We start from the raw sequence: 16698 nt of genomic DNA on the forward strand, positions 1-16698 counted from the left end.
GTCTTCATTAAAAGCTATGTACCCCGTTGGGGAAACATTTTTTTCTTGCTCCAGGCCGATGTCAGAAAAAGTTAATAATTGTATTTCTTGTTGGAAGCAAATACCTCATAAGGACTTTCATTCTTACTGTATTCCTTGCCTAGGCCCTGACCACGATGTTGCTAGTTGTCGGTTTTGTGTTAGATTTAACCAACGCACTATTAAGTGTCGGAACGATTTTGCATTTCACTATTTTGGCAGAAGATTTAATTACACGATGCAGTCGGATAGCCATCAGACTACCGGAATTCACAAGAAATGCAAAGAAAATGACAGGCATCCGAGGTCCAAAACCGATGAGGCTTCCTCTAAGCCAGTCACCGGTTCTCAGTGAGGCACCTTTGCAGCCCCTGACGCCTGCTACTTTGGACCCGCAGGCTGCTACAGACTCCCACGTGGAGTAGACTAGGCCGCTGGAAGCTCAAGGTATTGGACCTTCGGAGACCATTCCCTCAGATGGGTCCGGAGCCGCTGAGCAGGCATCAGCTTCTGATGGTTTCAGACCTACTCAATTATACATTAAAATGACTCCAGCTACAAAGGCAAAGACTAAAGCACTTTTAAAGTCAAAGAAACAAGTACAACAGTCTCATGGACAGGCCTCCATGGCCAAAAAGCAGATGCTCAATATGGCCGTAGACTTAATTACTTTGATCAGGGGTTCCCATCCCCCTCCTGATAAAAGGCCTAGGCAAGAGACAGAATATGAATCTTCAGATCAGGTTTCCATTTCATTTGATTCCTCTTCTGATCAGTAATACTCTTCCTCACTATGAGGATTCTGATGCTGAAGAATCTATCCCTTCAGTCTCTCCTCCTGAGGATTACTCTTTTGGGGAAACCTTGCATACCATGAGGGAGCATTTCCACTAGTAGAGCCAGGATCATTCAGAATCTAAGAAAAGGCTCAGAGACTTCCTTTTACTCCCACAACACAGGCCCCTAGCTATTCCACTTGTGTTAGACGTAGATGTTGTATTTTCAGAGTCCAGTCTGACCCCACACTCCTTACCTCCAGCTCCTGTTAAACCGGACAGGTACTACAGGGTTCCTGACTCTCAAATTCCTTTTCAAAAACCCTGCTGCTGACACAGAAACTATCTCTCGGGGTCCCAAAGGGGTCAAGGCTTCCACTGCAAAATACCCTACTCCCTCTGAAGGGATTCTAGGGCATTGGACAGATGGGGGGAAAAGATTTGCACTTCTGCTACCTTGGCTATAAGGGCGTTAAGTTGTCAATTTCATGTGTTCAAATATCAGCAATACATTATGTCATTGCTTAAAACAGAAAATGTTGATAAATTCTGAATGTGCAGAAAACCATGAAATGCAGGATTTATTGCATGCAGCTGAACAAGTTGGAAAGCATACTTTGCAATGTGGTTTTGATTCTTTGGAGGCCTCCTGCAGGGCCGCTGTTACGGGTTCTGTCATTTGGAGACGTGCTTGGTTAAAGGAACAAAATCTGCCTGACCATGTCAATGCAAAATTATTAGATGCTCCATTACAGCATGACCCCTTGTTTGGTGTTAAAGCAGAAGAGGTGTTTAGAAAATGGAGGACAAAGCTAAATCTATGCAAAGGATTTCTTACAGGCACAACCTCCAACATTTAGCAGACACTGGCCTACAAAGAGTTGGTCCATTCCAGTGTCAAACAGACCACAAATGGGCAGATACAGACGCCCAAGAGGCAGATCCCAGCCCCAAGGTTCGTACAGGTCTAAACAATGGGGTGCTTCTACCTCCAAAAGTGGAGAAGACAAATCACAGCCATACAGGAAACTGTCCCAATGACTTCCCCCTGCCTGCACCAAGCACTTATCTTCTGGCAGCACCTTTAGGGGGGAAAACTAGCACTTTTTTCTCAAAATTGGCACAAAACCCAGGACAAATGGGTCCTAGACAGTCACAAGACTACAAGTTTCACTTCCATACCATGCCAAGGACAAACGGCTGGCCAGACCTGCCAAAACATCAATGGACAGAGGCACAAAAACAAGTCTTATCCCTAATGGACATGAGGGCCATTCAACAAGTACCAGAGCAAGAGCAGGGACAAGGATTTTATTCAAGACTGTTCTTGGTACCAAGAAAGGACAAGACCTGGAGACCAATACTGGACCTATCTATTCTACACACACATCTGGATATCCCAAAATTCAAAATGTTGACTCTACAGCAGCTTCTGCCCATGCTGGGCAAGAAGGCTTGGCTTGTGACTTTAGACAAGAGGCATACCTGCATATCCCAATCAGACAAACCTGCAGAAGATACCTCAGATTCAAAGCTGGCTCAATGCACTACCAATTCTCTGCACTGCCCTTTGGCTTATCTACTGCACCCAGGGTCTTCACAAAGTGCTTGGCACTAGTAATTGCATTCTGCAGACAGAGGAATACAAATATATCCTTACTTGGACGACTGCCTCATTCAAGCAGAGAACAAGGACATTCTACTACAGCATCTGGCGTTTGTAAAGAGATTTCTAACAGACCTAGGGTACACAGTCAACAAAAATAAATCAAAACTAGCACCCTCTCAAGAGGTAATATTCCTGGGTGCAAGCTTAAATACAACTGCCCAGATGGCTTCTCAGGCCAGACAAACAAAGGTAACTGACTACATATTTCAAACTGTTGGCAACAAAGGCCCAGTTATCTGCAAGAAAATTTCTGCAGGCTTTGGTCTTCATGGCATCCTGCATTCTACTAATTCCATACGTGAGACTGTATATGAGGAAACTTCAACATTGCCACAGCCTGGAAACAATTACCCTCATTCCCTGCCTGCAGCAGGAGTTTCGATGGTGGGCTAAGACTTGTCACCAGAACAAGGGACAGCCATTCACTTTATCCCCAGCCAGGCAGACATTAACAACGGATGCATCAGATTATGCCTGCTGGGCCCACATGGCAGGAAGATGTATTCAAGGCACATGGTCCACAAACCAAATGCATCTGAATATCAATCAAAAAGAGACGCTAGCTCTTCAGAATGCCTTGACGGCCTTCAAGGACCTACTTCATCCGGGACAACTACTGATAAAAACAGCACCATGGTCTTGTGGTATATAAAAAAGCAGGGAGGCACTCATTCTTCCCCTTTGCAGACAAGCCATGACTTTGTGGGATACAGCATTGACTTACCACGTACATCTGCAGGCACAATTCCTGCCAGGAAAGATAAATACTCTGGCAGATGAACTAAGCAGAAACCTCATGGATCCCCATGAGTGGTAATTGGATCCACAAGTCTTCAGCATGATAACAAGGAAATGGGGGTGCTCTGATATAGATCTGTTTGCCTCTCCTCACAATTACCAACTAAAAAGATTCTGCACAAGGACTTAGCACAGACAAGCATGAAAAGTGGACGCTCTATCTTTCAGCTGGAAAAGCTTAGCAGTATATGCCTTTCCTTCACTGCCTCTCCTCCCGAAGGTACTCCTAAGTGTCAGACAAGTGAAGCCAAAGATTATATTGATTGCCCTAGACTGGCTCAGCCAGTACTGGTATCTAATCCTAAGGAACTTGTCTCAATGCCCACCTTGGACCTTGCCTCAAATACCTCATCTACTGTCGCAACAAAATAATCAGATCCTTTACAGCCAACTCAAGACCTGAAGTCTGGCAGCATGGCGGATAATGTAGCCATACAGAACGCACCTCTCACTAAAGCTGTGATGGATGTCATTTTGGAGGCCAGAAGGCCTAGTACCAGAAAATCTTACGCTGGAAAATGGAAGAGATTCTGTGCCTGGAACCAGGCACAAGGTATTGACACAGCTGTACCAAATATTCCTCAGATTTTGCAATACCTAACTGAGATGCTGGACAAAGGCCTATCCTTTTCATCAATTAAAATTCATGCCTCTGCCATTTCGGCTCATTACAATACAGAGCCACCAATCTTTTCTCGTCCTTTAAGGCAGTACCTCAGAGGAGCCAAAAAGCTTAAGGCGTCCGAGGAGGTCACCAGTACCTGCATGGAACCTCAGTTATGTTTTGGAAAAACTCACCCTGCCTCCTTTTGAGCCAACTGCTACAGCTGATATAAAATATTTATCTTGGAAAACAGCTCTGCTCCTAGCAATAACCTCTGAAAGACTAGTCTCAGAGCTACATGCACTCATGGTTGTGGAACCTTTTATAAATTTTTATTCAGACAGGGTTTCTCTGAGGACAAACCCGACATTTATGCCTAAGGTAGTGTCCAGTGTGGCCCTTAACCAAACTATTCATCTGCCTACTTTTTATCCAAACCCACAGAATAAGGGGGAGAGAATTCTGCATTCCTTGGACATACACAGACAGCTACGCCGCTTCTTGAACAGAACCATAGCTTTCAGGAAAGACTGAGCCTAGTCTAGTGGCATATGATGCATGATCACAAGGAAAAGGCCATCACTAAGCAGACTATTTCAAAGTGGATAGGCCACTGCATTTGTTTCTGCTATTCACATGGCAAGCCCAGTGCCTAAGGGCAATTGGCCACATTCAACCGGAGCAGCAGACACTTCAGCAGCCTTCCTCAGGGGAGTACCAATCAAAGACATTTTAGAGGCTGCTACCTGGAGTTCAGTGCACACTTTTACAAAGCAATATCATTTGCCACTCTACTCTAAATCCAGGGCAGGCTTTGCCACTGCAGTTTTGCAGGGCCTCATAGCCGCTCCTAATGCTATTTAGCTCCAGCCTCCCAACCATAGCTTTGGGATTCAACCCAAGTGTAATGACTGCAACAGTGAAACACGAAGAACATAGTACAGTTGTGTACACTTAACATAATTGTAGATGTTCGAGTGTATTCACTGTTGCAGCCATGGTTACCCACCCACCAACCCCCTTATCGTTGCTGGAACTTATCTGCACTTCTCTAATCTATACAACCTGTGTGGTGTATTTGCTTGTAGATGAAGGTATATATATTTTGGTGCATGCATGTTTTTATTGGCATATTTTTAGCCTACCCTTTTGGGGGCACCTGACATCTGGGGTAAGAAAAACTGAAGAAAATTGCATTGGCTGCATCTTTTATACCCCCTGGCGCACTGACGCCAGGGAAGAGGCCGACGGCAACCGACGCCGGACCTAGACTTTGGAATTCAGGCTGACTGAGGGAAGCCTGCCAGCAGGATAACCCAAGTGTAATGACTGCAACAGTGAATACACTCTGACATCTACATTTATGGTAAGTGTACACAACTGTACTTTCTTTGCACCGGATTAAAGGCATCAGAAAATTGGATCAATAATTTCCTTTTCCGAATCCAGGTTGGGTTTACCAGTTTCCAAGTAACTAAGTGGATTTCTAGCTGTATAGCTTGTTTACAGTTCTGAGGATAAACCTTTACCCTTTAAAATCAAGGCTCATTCTACCAGATCTCAATCTACCTCTGCAGCCTTTCAAGCCAGGGTCCCACTTGATATTTCTGCAGCTGCTACGTGGGCTACCCCTCACACTTTTATTACTCATTACAAATTGGATTTAACCTCCAGGGGTAGAGCATCCTTTGGTTCCAAGGTACTCAAGAGTATTTTTCCTTGAGCCACCCAAGAATAAGGTGCTAGGGATGCTGTCCCATATGTAAAAGAATGAAGGGTGAGATAGGACTACAGAACATAAAGATGTTATGTACTTACCATAACATTCTATGTTTGTAGTCCATCTCATCCATTATTCTTTCGAACCCGCTCCCTCCTGCCCCCATCTTGGAAATACCTGTTGACAGAAAAATACTAATTTCATTATTTATGTAGACCTTTTAGTATTGGCTTCTTTCTGTATATTATTTCTTATAGCCAACAGCAAACACGATCTGGGGAATGTACTGGTGCACCATGGGATACCTACCTAGCCACGAGCCAACCAGAAGTCTTCCAGCTTGTAAATAGGTTGAGTCGGAGAAGAGGATTGGCTCCGTTCCCGTATGTAAAAAATGAAGGGTGAGATGGACTACAAACATGGAACGTTATGCTAAGTACATAACTTCTTTTTTGGCAAAGCTGCTGCTGATTTGTGTAAGTGCAAGGCTTTCTAAGAATTTAAACACGTTTTTGTTTTTCCTGTACCCAAGTTTCAAAGAAATCACCCCAATAAACCAGCATTTGTTTGTAGGTAATCTGCCCCCCCACACACACACACACACAAAGCACTACACGGTTTGGCAAGCAGTTACTGCTCTGCAGTATTTATCTGATTAATCTGCTGATCTCCTGCATCTGCTGATATCCGTAAAACTGAAGTAGAACTTTTCACTGTATGTTGCACTTTTGAACTGCATTTTCACCATATCACTGCTTATCTGAACTGTTTTTTTTTCTGAAATTGTGCACTTTACTATAGCATAGACTAGATTCAGACCTGCTGAATGTAGTTCTGTTTGTATAACTTGAGCACTAAACCTTTTCTTTTTCAAATCTTTTGTTGGAGAGGGTTCCCCTTCACCTTAGTGACAGGAGTGTACAGTTAGAACTCGTATGTAGATTGCTGGAACAAGTCCCGGTTTTGAGCTTTCTTATTGGTTAATTTGTTTAGATCAGTTTGCTACACAAGTACCATGTTTGCCCATTGTGCACTGCTGAGCAGCTGTGGGCACTGTTGGTTATAGATGCAAACACTTCTGCCTGCAAATTTTCCCTTAGTACTTTGCTGTTGCACCATCAGTGAGTTCTTGAGGTTGTCCCTCACTTGACAGGTGATGCAGTCAGTGAAGCTCATGAGGTACCAACACATGCTACCCATTAGCCGTTGCATTTTTTGTCCACTTCTCCTGCCCTCTACTTTACCTCGTCCTTCCTATCCTCTCCCTGTTTTTGACCACATCAGCTTGCCTAGCATTATGGATGGACAATTTCCCACAGTTTCTCCAACCAGTCTGATTGACATGGGCATCCTGAGGCAATGTAGCAATTGCCTCATGTACACTGACAACCCACTTCTAGTCTGCACAAATTCATTGTGTGAGAGATGCAGCTATATTAAGAACTTAGAATCCAGGCCCTCTTGCTCAACAGTCAGTTCATCTGGTATTAAGCAGGTTGTCAGCATTCACACCTTGCCTTCTTACCTACCAAACCAACAATACATAAACTTATATATGCGGAGGTCCTTGCTAGAAGCTTACCTTAACATCGGAGATCTCCCAAACACAAGCACGATTCACATAATACATCCTCTGCAGACCATAGTACACAATATATCACAGCAGTGCCTCACCAGTTAAGCCCCTAAGGCATAACACAAAAACATCTTAGTCATGGGTAACTCAGTTGAGACATACAAATGCCCATCTCACCAGGTTGGATAAATTAAAAGTCACTGTCATCTGTCTTGTCAGATGCAACGATCTGCCACATCACACACTTGCTGAAGTCTCTAACCAGCACTGTTATGAATGTCATAGTCCATGTTGATGCAAACTACTTGAAGCGTACCTCACTGGATTATATGAAGAGACATGACTGAGCTCTCTTATGGGTCTCAGGCAGGTATGTCCCTAGCCTTAAGCATTTTACTCGCTTAGGGTAATACCTCAATACAAACAAAAAATGATAGACATCAACAATTGACTAAGATTCTGGTGTCATTCAAAGGGGTCCAGTACCTATCAGCTTGGATGACATGGTCAACAGACCATGATGTTTTGTCAGAGATCATCCGTCACCCCTGGGATTTTGGTTATTGGTTAAGGTGCTTGTCATCCCCATAGTGCCTTTTTTAGGCAGTGTCACAAGAACAAAATTCCCGACGTAAAAATGCCCTCTAAAAACAACCTCGGGGTTATTCTGCTAAATGCTAGGAGTCTAAACTAAGAAACTGCACTCACTGGAAGCAGTCTTCACCTTGGAAGATGCTTACATTTGTGCAGTCACCGAGACCTGGTTTAAGGCTGTGGAGAGCACTCCAGCTATACCAGGTTACATTTCCTTCCACACGTTCAGACCACAAACTGAAGGTATAAGAACCAAAGGAGGTGATGTATCAATATTCATTAAAAATAAATACATCTCTAGATTGGTTAAACAGCACTATTCCCTTGAATTACTTAAGGTGCAATTGACTGTAGGTAAGACACCTTTTCAGGTCATTGCCAGCTATAGGGCCCCCTCCATGAATCAGGACGTCCACTCAGCCTACTTGAGTCAATCAAGATGCAAGCAAACACCCTGGTTTTGGGTGACTTCAATTGTCCATCCATTTTTCTGGATAAATTATACATGTTTTAACTTACTTGCCCAAAGGTTACTGGACTTTAACTCCAGTGCCCTGGACCAGCTGGTTGACACACCCACATGAGACTCAAACATCCTGGATCTGGTGCTCACCAACATGGAGGACCGCTGCACCACCCGTGTGTGTGACAATCCCTGATGAGATCTGACCACAAATTAGTTTTGCTAGATGTAACTATAACACAAGACCCCAGCCCCCCCCCCCCTCGCCCCAGGAACAACTAGACTAAAAAAAAAACTTCTCCAGGCCCATTGTCTTATGTGACAGCATAAGTAGCTTCATAGCCCCTACCGCCACTGATGGAACAAAAACCTATGTTGCGTTTTATACTAATGCTATGTACAAGCCATGTACAATTATACTTACTCTGCCGTATCTGATAAAATCAAAGCAAGATCTTCAAGGAAAAACTGAGCTGCCTTGTGGACAGCTGCCATTAATACGCTATACAATAGGAGAAAGAAATTACTGCCTAAGAGTAAGAAGGAACGGTCTTAAAACTGCAAACACTTCGTCAACTTAAGCAAATAAGACTCCTTGTAAAGTCCTTCAACGCTAGCTATGAATCCAGATTAGCTTCCGTAACTAAGAATAACCACAAGGTGCTGAACTTGTAGTTGACAGTACTACATATACAGAACTTGTGGATATAGCAAACCTGCTGGCTGTTCAGTGAAAATGTCACTCCCCTGTCCCTGCCACATATACCCTAAAGCATCCTAACACCTGTCCCCCATCTAGTATCTCCAAGGAGCAGATCTTAAATGCCATCTCCAAGGCCAAAAACAGCTTGTATGGGAACAGACAACCGGGCTGTGTTCTATATGGGTTAAAACAGGAATTAGCATCACCATTGGGCACGTTTTTCACTCCCAACCAAACATTAGCTTTGTCCCGGTGGAATGGAAAATGGCTACTGTCATCCCTTGGCACAAAGGGGGTGCATCCACAGACCCCGGGAGCTATAGACTCATTAGCTTGACCAGCCTTATCTGCAAGGCCATGGAACGAATCATCACGGACCTTAAAGATCTGTAGGAAATCAAATGCACAACCCCACCCAGTTTGGCTTTGTCAAGGGGTGATCATGCCTGTTAAACTCTGTGGACTACTTTGAGATGGTAACCAAAGCCCTAGACCAGGTCAAATCTGTGCAGACGTTCTACCTAGACTTTGGCCAAGGCCTTTGACACAGTCCTCCATTTGGGCTTAATTGACGGTCACCCAGCTGGGTATCAACCCATATATTGTCAGGTGGGCTGCAAACCGGCTTACTGATGGAATTCATACGGTCAAAATAGAGACTCCATCTCCTCCAGCAGACCAGTAACCAGTAGTGTTCCACAAGGATCTGTTCTGGGACCCCTGCTGGTTGGAATCTTCTCTGAATTACAGGCTAAAACTAAAGGACTGTGGCTGACCAAGTTTGCTGACGACTGCAAACTGTGAGTGATCATTGAAACCCCTAGCGATGTCAACATCCTGCAAGAAGGTCTTGCACAGACTAATGACTGATGCCAAAGTCATGGTATTAAACTTTATGCAAAAAATGCATTATCACCCCCTTGGCAAGGATGATCATGCAAACTACCATATCAACAGCAATATCCTAAGTACACAGTCAGTGGTGAGAGATCTAGGCACACAGGTCAATCACCGTGTCTCCACAGTGGTAAGAAGGGCATTTTATATTGCTCATCATGTAAGTAAGGGCATTGCCTTCAGAAAAGAGGTTATAACCCCACTGTACTCTTCCCTCATCAGGCCAGTAATAGAGTTCAATGCTCCATTTGGTATGTTCCTTTCCAAACAAGTGCAGCAAATGCAGAGAGCACAAAGGATCCTTACAAAGAAAATTCAGGGTATTTAATATCTGTCTTATGCGGACACACTGAGATCATTGCTACTTTACTCTGTCATACAGGCTGCTCAGAGGTGACCTGTGTCTTTATATAGATCAATTTATGGCTCGGCTTTAATGGAAATGCTGCACATTTGCAAGTCAAATGGCACAGGGATCACTCGCTCCAAGCCCCTTAACCTGGTATGTGACATCAATAGAATTTGCTGGAGAGACAGATTTTTCTCAGAGGTTGCCCAACCTTTGGAACAAGCTTCCTGTTCATGTTAAAGCCCCTCATTGGCCCTATTTAAGTGTAATTTGGACAAGTGGATGGGTAACCGGAAATTCACCCTAGGTATTCCACCTCTGTCCTTGGACAGGGGGCAATAGGTGCTGATTTGTGTCTGATTGGACCAAACACCCTTGGGAACATGGGTTGAACATGGCTAGGCTTGTAAGGGCCTTGGGGGGGGGGGGGGGGGCATTTGCCTAGTAACTTCCTGTGATCGTATCCAGTATCAAGTGACTTTTCAGGCCATGTACATTCCTTTAGGTCAAAACATTGTTACTCTGAGCATGTCCTTAACACAATCCCATAAATGTATGCTTCAGAAGGATGCGTTTCTGGACTTTGGCCACCAGTGCAGTACTCCTCAAATGGATCTTCGTGCCGTCACTGAACTGACAACTTCTCTCGTGCCAATCCCAGGTCCTCTGGTGTGTAAAGTGGATGCTCTCTGTTTTTCTCTTGAAAGTGGATGTTTCTTTATGCCTTCCCTCCCCTTCCCCTCATTCCAAAAGTTCTGTTCAGAATACAACAGGATGCTCACAGAATCTTGTTGGTGACTCCCTTTTGGCAGACAGCGCATTGGTTCCCTCTATTACATTTAGCCAAGGGCAATCATCACAGGTTACCTCACAGGTAGACCTACTCGCACAAGACAAGGGATCGCTTATCCATCCCTACCTGTCCACCCTTCAACTGACACTGAGTGATAGGATTTTGATTCCACATAGACACTTTTTTCTAAGGACATACTTAGGGTCCTGCAGGAATCCCACTACTAGGAAATACTACAAATCCAAATGGAAGAGGTTTCTGTTTGGTGTCTTGAAACCCGGATCCCACTTTCTGTGGATGTTCCTTTGGTCCTTATCTTTGTGAACTGCTCTGTGCTGGGTTGACTTTTTCTTCTTTTAAGGCCCACTTATCAGCTATTTCTGCTTGTCTGTGTTTTTCTTCCTTTAGCTTTTAGATTTGAAGCTAAGCAGTTTTTTAAAGGCGACCTTCAGATTATGCCTTCCTTGGAAACCTGTTTTTCCTACCTGGGATCTTAATTTTGAGAAAAATTGACCCAGGCTTCTTTTGAGCCTGCAGCTCAGCCTCCTTGCAACATTGCTCTGGGAAGACTATTGTTAGTCCTTTTGCCAGACTGGTGTCTGAGCTTCAAGCCTTTATGGCTTGTCCTCTTTTGGTGTTTCATAAGGCCAGGGTGTCCCTTCGTACTAATCCTTTTTTGCCCAAGGTGGTGACAGGAGCGGCCTTAGGTTAACTGATTTCCTAGACAAAAGGGCTCCATGGCGCCCCCCACCACACCACTTAGTGCCCCTATCCTGGTCTACCTACACCAAATAAATATTGGAAAAGCACCCCTGCTAGAGTAGCACCCTAGGCGGCCGCCTAGTTGGGCTATGCCTAAGGCCGGCTATGGTTGTGAATGAGTTTTCTCTTAATCAGTCTGTTCACTTGCCCACTTTTTTTCCCCTTCTCTGCAATCTGCCAGTGAGAAGGTGCTGCATACTTTAGTTGTGCATAGACAAATCTGATTTTATTAGGATAAGATTAAGACTTTTTTTGTAAATCTAATCGGCTCTTGTTTCTCTTCCTCTTAAGTCCTTAAGATTGGTTGTGTCCAAACAAACTATTTCTTCTTGGATTTGTGAAGTCATTTTTTAATGTTCCTTTCGTTCCTTCTGTTGCAGCTCTTTGTACTAGAGCTGTGGCTTCTAGTGCTTTTTCAAGGGTTTGAATACTAACTACTTTTGCCAAGCACTACAAGTTGGATGGAGTTTCCAGAGCTAGAGCTGGTTTTGCTAGGGCCACCCTTCATGTCTTCCTAGAGAGCTCTGTTGGTCCTTCCTCTACCTGAGTGTTGGCACACTCCTCCCTATTGTAATGAATACTGCAACAGTGAAATGGAAGGACATAGTAGTTATGTAAAATCTTACCATAACTGTAGATGTCCTCTTCACTGTTGCAGTGTTCACTCCCTCTCTCCACCCCCGGTTCATTTCTCTTCTGGATGTACTGATTTCCTCTCTACTTGTTGGATTGGTGTTCCTACTGGGGCTCTCAGTACTGAGGATGGTACATCTGGATGTCACCTTTAATGCCGTATGCTACAGGAGGAGCATGTGTGTGATGTACAGCATATCTTAAAGCAACCTAAAGGCTTTGATATACTGTCCAGACATCAGTGTCCTTGACATTGGATCCCTATTATGAATATTGCAACAGTGACGTGAGGGACATCTACCATTATGGTAAGGTTTTGCACAACTGTACTTTTTGATGTGAGTGAGGTGGTTGTTTTACATATGCCTATTTATTTTTAAACAGGCTTAGTCTCTTCCAACGGACCTACAGTTGCTTCTTCATTGTTTCAGAAGACCAATGCAAGCACTGAAGCTGGTAGTCAGAGCTCCTCTAATTTAGCATTCCCTTCTGGTCAAAGTAAACCACGTGGCTCTTCCAGCTTCAACAAACTGCTAACCGCTTTGAATTATGCTCTCCGGGATTGGATTACACAACATGTGAACAAAAATCCTTTGTGTGATTTAACCCCTGTATTTAAGGACTATGAAAAGCATCTGGCTACCATTGAGCAGCAGTGTTGTGGTAATACAGACAGTGATTCACATGAGACAAAGGAAGAGAACTCTGACACTGCATCCGTTCTTTCACATGGTGCTTCTGAGCTGCACAAAGAAACAGGAATATCAAATAAAGCCAAAGAAGGTTCATCAGAACTGAAGACCAGTGCAACGTCAGGGTGCAGTGTTACCTTTAACTTTGGGAAGAAAGTAGACAATTCTGTCTTGGGGTCTGTTAATTCTGGCTTGAACTTTGGTTTTCCATTTGGGAGCATGGGCACTGGAATTTTATCTGGCAAAGATCTGAAACTGCGGGAGTCTTCTCCCCCCTTTACTCCACTGTCATCAAAACCGGAAGGTGGAAGCAGTGATAAAAAAGGTAGGTTTGTGTCTGCTTCACTGCTTTAATTTTTTATGCTTTAAATATTTTTGTAAAGAAAATCTTGCTCTGTAGTTTTAATGAATCATATTTCAAACATTAAAAGGAAGCTATTTTGGAGAAAGATGTTCCTGCCTAAAGTGGTCTGAGCAAGTAAATAGTTGATATTTTTAGAAGGGCTCAACAGTAGTATAGCACTTTTTTAATATAAAATCTACTTTGTAAAGTTTCTTCCTTGTATGTTTACCTAATTGTTGATAGGGTGTGCCTACTGGGCACAATTTTCCCTTTTCTGGGGCAACCCAGGACCACTGTCTGGTTAAGTGACTTGCTCAGAGTCCCATGGCTGACAAATGTAGGTATAAGGAATCAAACTCTGTAAACTGGGCACAGCACATTAACAGGTCAGAGCATTAGTCCACTGTGCTAACTGCCAAGGCTTTGACTTTTGTAATGAAATAAGCTGAGTGCTTTTGTCCTAGGCAGGCAATCTTCATGCACAAAAAGTAAATTGTTGTAAATTCAGAATGTAACATTGCAGACTCTCCTTGATGTCATCTTTTGGGTTCATACTCTTCCTTTCTTTTGCTGTTTTTTATGTAAAGCATTTGCTGTCAACGGTACATTGCACCTTATTCTGGCAAATCCCATGACGTCTTGATTTACAGTAGGAAAACACTCGGCGTTCCTACCCACGTTAATTTGTTTTCTGCTGCTAATGCAGTTTAGATCTCAGTCAGTGAAGGATTCCTATTTTCAGAGCTCCTCTTACAATCATTAGAGAAAGTGCTAAAGTGAAGCCCTGCCCTCAATACTAATGATTCAGTCCAGCCACTCACGACATACAAGTGAGGAACCTCTGTTTACAATGAAAGTGACAATAGCTGAAAATTCCCCCACACAGTGATTAGCGGTGGGGGAGCCTGCAAATAAGCCTGTTTGCTTGAACACAATCAGAAAACTTGAGAGATGCATGTTTGGTCTAGTGGTCTTGGAGGAAGGTCTGTGCTCCTTCCATCCCTCCTTAAGGATAGCTTTTCCTCTAGTAGCTTGAGCTTATGCTGTCACCCATTTTCCACTGTGTGGGGTGATGCTGTATCCAAAACTGGTGACTTGACTTTCAGATTAGTGGAAGACTTGAGCGCATGGTCCGAGTGTTCCTTTGAGGGGTTGGTTTTCTTGAGTTTACCCTTGCTTGAAGAACCATCAGAATTTGGTCACCTTTAGCCATCATCTGGAGCTCATAGCTGCTTCCTCTGAAAGGGATAAATCTGTTACTTGGAATTCTTGGGACAGTCCTGAACTTGAGCTCCAGTTGGCATAGAGGCTCCCTAGTAGGGGAGAAGAAATGGTAGTTTTATTTACATTCTTTCCTTGGCCTGGGAACAGACTAGCTCTTTCCCTTTCTGGACCTTTGCTGCTTTCACCATCATCTAGCACATCTACCTTCAGATGGGCACCCTGCAAATGAACCTCTTCCCTTCCTGTGGGGGACCTTGATGTTGTCACTGACATGATGGATACCTGCTGTAACATCAGTGTTTGGGGTTCTTACAGGAGACTTTAATTTGCTCAGGGAGTGTGTCTTCCTGTCCAGTGTGAAATGTTACCACTTGGGCATGCACTCTGTCTTCATCAAAGTGTTTGCTCTGGGAGACTGAAGTATTTATTTATTTTATTTTACATTTGTTAACCGGGCTAGTCTAACTGGATATATTTCCATTTGCAGTAGAGGCCCGGGGAGAAAAGCTCCAGTAGTAAAAATGTAATTAGAAATTTGAAATACAATGCAAAAGATGCAAATTATAGTTGATGCATAGTAAATGAAAGTAGTTAAATAAAAAATACAAGAAACAGTGAATAAAAAATGGAGATGAAAGAAGGTATTTACACTAATATAAAAGTGACAAATGTGTGTGTTAAATTTACACAATATAAAAGCAACAAAGGGTATGATAAAAATCTGAAAATAAGAAAGTTTTGTGATAATCAACAGGATAGATTCCACCAGTGTGTTGTGCTCACCAGTTCCTGTTCTGCATCAGAAGTATGCATTAGAGTTGGGAATACATAGTAGGAGGTGGAAATAATATTGGCAAAAACCAGAAGGTTAGTCAGGGTTACTGCAGGGGGATAACCAGGTTGTTTTAAGGTGTCTTTTGAGGTTTTGTTTAGAGAGGCAAAGAAGAAAGTGAGGTTAGTTCGTTGGGGAGTAGGTTCCAGTTTTTTCCCCACTGTGTTAGAAAACAGGGAATCGCCAGCTGTGTTAGTCTTGGTTATGCTAGCTAAAAGTTTGCTAGAAGCGCGTAGGGAGTTTAGATTTTTATAGGGGACTATGAGATTAGAAAGTATAGGAGTGCTGTTAGGTTGATAAAATATCTTGTGGACAATGGTTAGTTGGGAGATTTTCAGATGGTTTTAAAATTCAAGCCAGCGTAGCTGCATTAGATTTAACCCACCAAAGATGCAGCAACAAGCAGACCAGGAACAACCACCAGGGAGTACGACAGCCCAACCTCACAATAAGGTACAACGTAGCTCAAAGGTTGAATGCCAAAGCAGTAACTCCAAGGAAAATCCAAAAGCAGCAGGTTCCACAAATAATCCAACCAGCTTTATTAACGCCACATGTAAAAACCACGTTTTTGTCGACAATGCAACTTCATCAGATAAAGCACTGAATGCATACCCCTGATTTTATATGCAAATTAATTAATTGAATGATTGTCTAAGTTTACAATGCACTCTTAAAGCTACAAATATAAATAAAATGAAAAATGCAAATTGTACGGAAAACATTGCTACCAAAACGAATACCCACATATGCAATCAAATAAAATGATGCAAACTGAATAAAAATACCAATGGATTAATAATAATGTTGCCATAATACAAAATTGCAGAACAAATATTGTTGATATAAATAAATATATATATATATATATATATATATATATATATATATATATATATAAACTGTTGCAAAAAAGTCAATATATAACATCAGCAAAATTTAAAACGTATATTGATAAAAAATATAATTAATAAAATAAATATCTATTAAATTATACACATATTTGAATTGTATATATAGTTTTAAAAATTCTGCTATTAAGTACATAAACCAAACTGTATCAAATTAACAAACTTCCACCTTACAATTTATCTGCCTTAAGTTTCAAGTAAGGCATGATGGAAATAGTCATTCAAACCTGGAGGTTTGTTAGATTCCAAGAGAATCTGCCAGCACGTTTCCCTGTGGGATAAACGTGCTGCCCAGTTTCCTCCCTTTATACACTTGGGGACTCCTTCCAAAACAAAAAACA

General features: G+C 42.8%; 1 protein-coding gene across 1 annotated transcript in view; it reads left to right on the top strand.

The window, feature by feature from the left end:
- The window catches only part of NUP50 (nucleoporin 50), a 1722767-nt gene that overhangs the window by 537508 nt on the left and 1168561 nt on the right, over nt 1–16698 (top strand). The window contains exon 5 of the mRNA XM_044088085.1: nt 12740–13372. Coding sequence (XP_043944020.1) covers nt 12740–13372 — 633 coding nt within the window. The remainder of the gene's footprint in view (nt 1–12739; nt 13373–16698) is intronic.

This window comes from Protopterus annectens, chromosome 11.part0 (genome assembly GCF_019279795.1).
Source record: "Protopterus annectens isolate FY-2018-M chromosome 11.part0, PAN1.0, whole genome shotgun sequence".
NCBI classification, from domain to species: Eukaryota; Metazoa; Chordata; order Ceratodontiformes; family Protopteridae; genus Protopterus; species Protopterus annectens.